Raw genomic sequence first — 9,989 nt, forward strand, 5'->3', positions numbered from 1 at the left:
CCCACGGATTAAATCCGTGGGAAATTGCCCCTGGATTTATCCATGATAGATTACCCACAGATTTAATCCGTGGGAAATTCTTTGGATATTGTTAAATTTTTTTAAATAAATTAAAAATCATATTAATAATAATCCTGTTTAATTAAATGAATCACAATTATGTGAATTAAAACAAGTTTAATCATTCAGAAAAAATAAAGTGTCATACATAAATAAAGTTTAGGGTTCAAATTTAAAAATAAAATCCAGTACAACCAATAGAATTATAACATAACATAATATATCTAATAATCTGAATATCCAGGTGAATGTTGTTGATGTTGGTCATTAGCTTGTTCATCCTCTGTTGGTTGCCGATTGCCTTGTTGTTGGTCTTGGTGTCTGTTTGGTTGTTGATGTTGTTGTTGCTGTTGAAGAGTAGTCTGCATAGTAGGTGGTAGGAATGGGAGTACAGCATTGAGAAATGTGTTGAACTGAGTCTGATACTGGGAGGTCAAGGATTGAATCTCAGTCTGATATTGGGAGCGCATCCGATGCATCTCTTCCTCATTAGCTAAAACTCGTTGTGTCAACTGAGAAATCTCTTGTGTATTCTAAGACTGACTTGAAGATGTCCCCACAAAGCTGCTATGTTCATTCTCATAAAGATCTCCCGTACCATAACGACGTCCCTTGTATTTTTTACCGATAGCTGCATTCCAACATTGACTCCTAAGTCTATCCTCCTCAACAGGGTCTAAAGGGGTGCATTCTGAGGTGCCAACAGTGGATCCAACCTCAGATATAGCTTGAGAAAATCTAGCTTCAAAATCTTCCTATTATCATCATAAACAGTACGTAAAAATAGTGTAAACATTAATAAAATTAAAGAGCAATAAAATAAGTAACATAGACTCACATGTGTCCGCCTAGATCTATCATCAACAAACTGACCAGTGTCTTTTCGTATATGAGTTTGCTGAAAGAGTTCATCATGGTGTACAGGTCGACCAAGCTCCTTTTCCTACAAATAAAAACATTATATAAATCAAAATTTAACATATAAAATTAAGCATTAGAAGAATGAAGACTAAAATATAAACATACCATGCGAATGGCATGTTCATTCATGCTAATGGAGCCACATGTGTGCATACTTCCACCCTTTTCAGATGCTCTATTTTTTTGTGCTTGTGTACACTTTGTACGATATGTAGGTACATTCCAATGTTCTAATAAAGAGTTCCACACACGATCTCCAATCCAATCTGGTTTCTTATTTTTCTTTCGGGCATCCATAAACATCTCAGAAAGTCTATGAGAAGCTTTTGCATTGAAATTTTTTTTGACATTACTTTCATGCTCAGGACTCCATTTGACCATCCTCTATTAACAACCATATATATTAATTAATAACCAAAGAAACATCTCAGAAAATCTATGAGAACAAGCAAGTATTTAACAATAATATATATTTTCAATGACCAAATCAATCTATGAAAAATACTCTTATATGGTTTAATACAATTCAATACAATACAATTCAATACAAATCAATCAGTCATTGCAACAATCCAATACAATTAATCAACAAACTCCTATAGAATTTATAATAGCTTATTTTTGTAAAAAGAACACTAGAAGTTACATTTTTTTTATTAAATTAAATTTGTTATGATAATATTTATCTTTATTAAATTATCTATTAATTATAAACTAACAACATATATAACTTTTTGTTTTAATGTAATAGTAATACATATACAATGCAGTTTTAATTTTTATTGAAGATATTAATATCATAACTTTATATTATAACTAGAAGTTAATTGTTATCTTTGAATATAAAGAATTGAAATATCAACACCTAAATCAACAAACAAACTCACATCCATATCAACAAACTAATACCTTAGATTTAAATAGACATATAAATTTATATTTCATAAATCTTTAATTTACCTTGAAACGTTGAAAGAAAATATCTTTATCAGCCTGGGGAATTTCTCCCCATGTGAGCCAAGGTGAATGATATTGCTGCTTAATGGTCCGTGTGATAGCAGTTGATGCAGTCTTTGATGGGAGAAACCTAAACAAGATAAAGACATAAAATTTTAAACCTTAATAAACTTAAATTTACTTATAATTAAGAAATTACGTAAATGTTAATTTATTCTTACCCATTACGAGTAGGTTTAATTAAAGGAAGATCATCAAGTGGCAGGTCTTCCTCATTTAAGTCTTCACTAGTAGGTGGTGCATTAACATTAGGTGTTCCTATAGCATTTGGGGATGGAGATGGTGTGGATGTCGCACCCGGGGATGGAGATGGTGTGGATGTCGCACCTGGGGATGGAGATGGTGTAGAACGAATAGCTATGGATGAGGATGACATACAACCAATGACTGGGAATGAGGATGGTCTAGATGCCACAACTGGGGATGGGATAGATGATGTGAAGTTGTCTCTACGTGACAATACTTTAATCTCATATCGCTTCTTCCCCTTCATTACCTGTTTCCCCTTATTCCTGCTAGGCGACGGTGGACGGGGAGGGTCACAACCTCCTGATGACATATCTATTCATTGAAAATAAAGTTACAAAATAATACCCAAAATGAAACTATAATATAAAAATAGACAACAAATCAAATTTATTATACTAGTTGCATAATTATGATTATACACTTTGATATCAAAATCATACACTTCAAATCCAATTTTTTAAAATTACTAAAAAAATATTTCATTTTATAATTATTTCACAAATTCTTACTAATTTTTGTATAAATCAATTACTTTAAAACAATGAAACTAACATCATTATATCAATTGAATTGAATGGTTTAAGTCTAACTTTTAAAATAATAATTGAAATAAAATAAAATTCATGAAAATAATTTTAAAATATATTAGGTAAATAATTTTTATATATAATAAAATTAAAGACAAGGATTAAAATAATCAATGGAGTTAATGTAATATTCATTTATAAATATTTAAATAAATTATAAGTAGCAAGGTATTATTTAATTGATGTTTAAAATAAAATATTTTATAATATCTAAATGAAATTTATTTTTAATATAAACTGTTATATACATATTTAATTAATATAATTTTAAAATTTATATGTATATTAGATATATTTTAAATAAACAAATTTTATATTAAAATTTAATTTATAATTAAAAAAATAAAAATTTTCAAAATATGGCTGTTGTTAAATCAGTTTCCTATGGTGGGATCATATTCATATATAATAATATTCAAAGTATATTGATCTACTGGTATAATGATTAATCTATTAGTTTCAAGCTCTTAAATTTGATTAAAAAATATTGTAACTAATTTTTTAAAATAAAAGGGTATAATGGTCAAAAAAAGTGGAGACAAAGGTAGTTACTGAAAAGGGTATCCCCTTTATATATTAGTATAAATTTTTAAAATAAAAGGTATAATGCTAAAAAAAAGTGAAGACTAACATAATTACTGAAAATGGTATCCCCTTTATATGTTAGAATAGATATACAATTTTTTTAAAAATTTATTTTAATTTCTAATATATTATGAATGATATATTTTATTATTTATAATATTAACATTACATTTCAATCTACTAAATTTTAACATTAAATTTTTAAAGAAAAGTTACAATTGACTTAAACACTTAAAATATATTTAAATATACAATTTTTATCTGTACAAATGAATTTTAGGAACTTAAATTAATAAAAAAATTAACAATTCAAAAATAATAATTTTATCTTTATAGTAAAAAATTTGAATTAATGAAATATTATGATCATATTGTAAAACTTCAACTTTAAAATAAAAATATATTATATTCATAAAAAATTATTTAAAGAACTTAATTTCTTACATTAATAAATATAATTGACATAAATTATTTAGAAGAGAAGTCTTGTTTGATTAAATAATTATCTAATTAATTACAAATTTTTGTACAATTAATTCATTTTTTATTAATTCTTATTAGATATTTTAAATGATTTAATTATTTTATGCTATCATTTAATTATAAATTATATATATATAATAGTTGGTATGAAAAATTAATTAGTATTATAAAATTTATTAATATTTAATAATTTAATTTATTAATCTTTTATCATCATATTTTTTAAAGTTATTAACGAATATTTTTAATTTTCGACGAATGACATTTTAGACGAATAATTTGTAGGAAATATTTGCCAAAAATATCATAATTTTCTCACGGATATAATCCGTGGGTAAGACCGTCTGAAATATACATCCTAATTTTCCCACGGAAAAAATCCGTGGGTAATAGCATCTGAAATTTCAGACGGAACATATCCGTGGGAAATATCAGTCTGAAACATCATAATTTTCCCACGGACTAAATCTGTCGGTAAGGTTATCTGAAATTTCAGACGGAAAGAATCCGTGGGTAATATCCGTCGGTAATGTCATTTTTCCCACGGATATTTATCCGTGGGAAAAAATCCATGGGTAATGAGTATTTTTCTTGTAGTGTTTATAAGACAAATAAACAATACATACACTCATTATATCATTGAAATTCAAATTGAATGTACCGATCACTGTCAATTGTTGTTTAATGGTTTAAATCAAATTAATGGTTTAATACTATACAGTATTGAATAAGGTCATCTACAACTTTTATTAAAACTGTGGATCCGAATGCTTGGTCAACAAATTAGAACTCACGGCAATCATCGATTGTGATGGAAAAAATTAAATATATTTTTAATTTTTATAAAATAATAAATTTTAATTTTAAATTTTATATTTAAAAGATTGAAATCATTGTTTTATTTTATTTTATTTTTATTATATTTTAATTTTTTTAATCTTTTAAATATGGAATAAACTTATTTTATTGTTAAATTTAAAAATTAATTTTAGTCTCTTTGTTCGAATACTTTTATTGAATACAAAATATAAAAAATTCATCTATTATTAAATTTATTATACAAAACCTATCGGTATAGTATCTTTATTATTGAAAATATTATAATAAATCCAACTAATCGTACAACTAACTTAATCCATCATTTCATAGGTATCAATGATCCTAGAAAGACTCAAAAAAACTTTTTTTTTTTTAATTTCTAGAAACTAACAAGACCAATCTAAATTTAAAGAATAAAAATAAATTTGTTGCAAATTTAAAATACCAAAATCATATTTAAATCTTTGATTATTTAACACTCGTTAATCGTTAAAAATCTCACCACTAGAATCATCTTCTTCTGTCTCAAAAAATAAAAAATATGGTAAGAAGAAGAATATTCCTCTTGTAAGAACAAGAATATTCATCAACATTAGTGAGTATAACCATTTAGTATTTCATAATCAAGTTATACTCGAGATTCTTGATTCGTATGGAGACCATAGAAAAAATATATTTATATATATAACCAAGACTTGGAAAAACACCCTCTCAGAAAAAGACTTGGAAAAAAACCCTCTCAAAAAAAGACTTGGAAAAAAAAAGTCTGGTAATTTGTTTATGAATTTCGTCGTAACAGCAGTTCATAAACATCTGCGTGTTTCGTCAAGTGGAGAAATGGACAAGAAACCAAGTCAAGCCCCCCAAATATCTATACTCATCGGACATACTCTACAATTCTCATTCTATCATTGTTCTTCACAATTGTGTTATGTGCATCCAAATGAGAACTCCTTCTCCTTCTCCTCTCACGCTTCTTATCTGCAACCTATTCTTATTATCACTCTTCTCTCAAATTTCACATGCAACTGACACCATCACCCAGGACCAGCCACTCTCCGAGGGCACAACCTTGGTTTCGAGAGACGGAACCTTCGAGTTGGGTTTCTTCAAGCCAGGAGCCTCCAACAACCGCTACGTGGGAATATGGTACAAAAACATCGCTGTCAGAACCGTTGTTTGGGTCGCCAACCGCGACAACCCTATCAAAGACAACTCCACCAACGCCAGGTTACTCATAACCCAACATGGAAACCTCGTACTCCTCACCGACAACGACACTCTCCTCTGGACAACAAACGCAACCACGAAGCTTTCGAATCCAATTGCGCAGCTCTTGGACACGGGAAACTTGGTGATAAGAGATGCCAAGGAAGAGAGCGTTTTGGTGTGGCAAAGCTTTGACTTTCCTTGCGACACGCTTTTATCGGGAATGAAGCTTGGGTGGGACCTGAGAAGCGGTCTTAACCGGCGTCTTACTTCTTGGAGAAACTGGGACGACCCATCTTCGGGGAACTTGGTTTTGGAAGTGACGTTAGGAAGCAATCCTGAAATTGTGACATGGAAGGGTGGCGTTGAGTACTTCAGGACTGGGCCTTATAATGGGCTTCAGTTCAGTGGAGTCTACGGGCCCAGGAACAACCCGCTTTACGATTACGTCTTTGTCAACAACCAAGACGAAGTCTACTTCCAATACATCCTCAGGAATAGTTCCGTTGTTTCTTTAATCGTCATGAACCAAACCCTTAGTCTTCGTCAACGTCTCACTTGGATTCCCGAAACAAAGACTTGGACCGTTTACCAGTCCTTGCCGCGGGATAGTTGTGATGTTTACAACGTTTGTGGGCCCAATGGGAACTGCCTCATTGCTGGGTCGCCCATTTGCGAGTGTTTAGAGGGGTTTGGGCCCAGCAGTGGAACGCGATGGACTGGAGGCAAGGGTGTGTGCGCAGTGGAGAGTGGAGGTGTGGGGTTAAAGATAAAGATGGGTTTCGTAGGATTGGTAGTATGAAATTGCCGAATACTACGTTTTCTTGGGTTAATGAAAGTATGACACTTGAGGAGTGCAGGGTCAAGTGTTTGAAAAATTGTTCGTGCACGGCTTATTCGAACTTGGACACGAGGGGAAGAGGTAGTGGGTGTTCCATTTGGGTTGGTGATCTTATTGATTTGAGGGTTGTAGAAAGTGGGCAAGATTTATATGTTCGAATTGCAACTTCGGATACGGGTAAGGACCAATATTTATATATAAATAAAAAAGAACAATTTAATATACTTAATTTTCATTTTATATAAAATATACACAATATTTATTAACATATCTTTAATCATATTTATTATAATTAGTGTTCTCATTTATTATCTTAAGAGTATTTTTGGATTAAAAATATTAAATTATATTGACTTCAAGAGTGTAAACAGGTTAGGTTGAGTTAAGTTTGGATGAATAAATTATCCAACTTAATAGATTAGATTGAGTTAGATTTATGTAATTATTTTTTGAAATCCAATCCAATCCAACTCAATTATAAATAAATTAGGTCAATTGACTCAACACAATTAAATTTATTTACTTTTTTTTTTTATAAAAATTTAAATATTTCATAATAAGTGTAAATCGTTTGATATTTTGTTGTAAATGTGATACTATCAGACTAATAAAACAAATAATGATACAAATTAAATTTTAAAATAAATTTATTGATTTGTTACATTGTTATCGATCCAAACAACCAACATTGATCAAGTGAGTAACACAAAATATAAAATAACCTTCCTATTATAAAATATTATCTAACAAATGTTCTACATTATTGTAGGCATGGAAATTGTGGAAAAATGGTACTCCAGAGAAATTGATTGATGTTTGTTTGAAAAACTCATGTAATATATTTGAAGTTGTGCGATGCATTCAAATTAGTCTTCTATGTCTACAACATCATCCAAACGATAGGCCGAACATGACATCAGTTGTTGTGATGTTGACTAGTGAAAATGTTTTGCCTGATCCCAAAGAGCCTGGTTTCTTAATTCGAAGGGTCTCAAATGAAGGAGAACAATCTTCTAATAGACAAATTTCTTCGATCAATGAAGTAACTGTCTCACTTTTAGAAGCTAGATAAAACACTATCTTTTATATATATATATATATATATATATATATATATATATATAATTCTTATATTGAAATATGTAAATAGTCTAAATATTTGACAAGTCAATTATTAGAATGATTTTATTATATACAAATGGAAAGAAATCAAATTTACATTTTGGTTATTAGAATGATTTTATTATATACAAATGGAAAGAAATCAAATTTACATTTTGGTCATCCCATTAGAAAGATACTCATTTCCTTTTCTTCAATTTTTTTGCTTGCCTCTTTGTTTCTCTCTAAGGCTGCTCATGGTTAAGTTATTAAAATAACTTAACTATTACCATTTAATAACCATATTTATAAATAATTATTTTAATTTAACTATAACTAGTTTTCAATAACCAATTATAATTTGTAATAACTGGTTATAAGTTTTCAAAAATCGCTTATATAATTGGTTATATTTTACTAACTAGTTATATAACCAAATATATTAAAAATTGATTATATAACTAGTTATAACCAGAATTGGTTATATAACCAGTTTTGAAAGAGAAAAAAACTGGTTTTTAAAACTAATTTTTATAACATTGTGATTTTCTTATATTAAATTTTTAAAAGTTTGTATCAATTTCTTATGGAAATATTCTATTTGAATTTTCTAAGAAAGAAAAAACTATTTTTTTTTTATGATTTTACATTGTAGTATGGTATTCATGACTTTTATTTTTCGATCATTCAAAATATGTGTTTCCTTTTGACTTATTGTGATGCAATTTCACTTCTACAAGTTTATGCATCCGCTTCTCTTTATATTTTTAATTGTAGCTACATCCACCACTAGCAGAATTTAAAAAACATATATTCCAATATTGTGATCTTTAAATTCTAGAAATTTTAAAATAATATCTTAATAAGCAAATCTTATAAAGGCAACACATACTGAAAACAAGACAAATTCAAATCAAAAGTCTAATAAAATGCTACACAAGCATGACATGTTAGGAGCATAATGGTGCAAATAATCATTATGATGACCTCCTTTTCTATCATAATTTTAAATATAATATTCATGACAATCATTAGAAAGTAGTATCAGCAAAAGCATATCAAGGAAAACTAAGCATCGAAACCAAATCATTCCAATATATATATATTAATTTCCTACACCGAACTTTTCCACTTTAGTGCTAATTGAGAAAAGGTCATGGTAGAAGACTCATTTTCTTTGAGTGCATTAGTAACAATTTCTTTCATTTTTTTATTATTTTTTTCATTTCCATATTTTCTCCTTCCAACAGATTCTTTTAATTATAATCATTATCAAGGGTAATATAAGTTGAGCTGGCAACACCATCTTGGTCTTAGGGGGAGATCATTTCTAAAAAAAAAAATTTTACTTTTTATTTAGTCATAATTAAAGAAGTATCAACAAACTATTAAATATATATATATATATATATCATCTTATCTTTCTCGAATTTCTCAATCTCTTGAATAACCTCTATGAAAAGTAATGGAGAAGGTTATCCTTTAAGCCAATCTTGTGTGCATATATTTTTTTGTGTAAGGCAACTACGATATTGATCCAGAACTCATCCTCTAATACTAAAGGCACGTTCAGATGACACCATGGAGATAGGTATGGCCAACACCTCTCTTGCAATGCTCCCAAGGATAGGGAATTGACTTCAATTCACCTTCCACTAATTTAAGATATCAAAGTCAAGACATTGATCCTCCTCTAAATCTTCCTCTAAGTACTTTCTCAACACAGATTTGGTTGTACTTGACTTGACACCGATTTCAAAAACTGAGTGAAAAAAATGGTTAGGGTCACTACCACTATCATTTCCAACAAATTGGGTTGGTTTAGACCCACCCTACCCCTAAACTTTTCAAAAATGGCATTCAAACTTGTTTCTATTTTTTTTTTTAAACTCATTAGCCTCAGATGAATTAAAATTTTGATCTATGAACCAACTTGGATTCTTCAATTTGTATCTAAGGTCCAACACAAAAATAATTAATAATAACACATTTAAGCTTTCAAGATTTCTCTAATACTTTTCATATTTCTTCTTCATCCTTTTGGCCATGTCTCTTATGCTTGAGTTTGCATCTGTGGATTGAAACATTTGTTTGATCGTTAACCCAATTGCAAAGAC

The 9,989-nt window shown here is 29.1% G+C and overlaps 1 protein-coding gene and 1 pseudogene across 3 annotated transcripts; one reads left to right on the plus strand and one right to left on the minus strand.

The window, feature by feature from the left end:
• Positions 1-257: 257 nt before the first annotated feature.
• On the minus strand, positions 258-3,108 carry LOC145950943 (uncharacterized). 3 transcript variants are annotated; one of them, XR_014428769.1, is made up of 4 exons: positions 2,160-3,108; positions 1,087-2,068; positions 899-1,003; positions 258-815 (listed from the first exon to the last, which is right to left on the minus strand). XR_014428769.1 is itself a non-coding variant. In XM_083062907.1 (3 exons), the coding sequence occupies exons 1-3, from the start codon at positions 1,360-1,362 to the stop codon at positions 594-596; spliced, it is 603 nt and encodes a 200-aa protein (XP_082919033.1). In that variant the 5' UTR covers positions 1,363-1,377; the 3' UTR covers positions 258-593. The 3 variants fall into 3 exon arrangements, 2 of the variants coding, with proteins under 2 accessions (XP_082919033.1, XP_082919034.1); XM_083062907.1 differs by lacking the exon at positions 2,160-3,108 and having other exon boundaries at positions 1,087-1,377; XM_083062908.1 differs by lacking the exons at positions 258-815; positions 899-1,003 and having other exon boundaries at positions 1,086-2,068.
• A 2,333-nt stretch (positions 3,109-5,441) lies between these two features.
• Positions 5,442-6,732, plus strand: LOC145949247 (G-type lectin S-receptor-like serine/threonine-protein kinase At4g27290 pseudogene; annotated as a pseudogene).
• The last annotated feature ends 3,257 nt before the right edge of the window (positions 6,733-9,989 follow it).

This window comes from Cajanus cajan, chromosome 8, assembly GCF_000230855.2.
Source record: "Cajanus cajan strain Asha chromosome 8, NIPB_CcT2T_4, whole genome shotgun sequence".
In the NCBI taxonomy this organism is placed as follows: domain Eukaryota; kingdom Viridiplantae; phylum Streptophyta; class Magnoliopsida; order Fabales; family Fabaceae; genus Cajanus; species Cajanus cajan.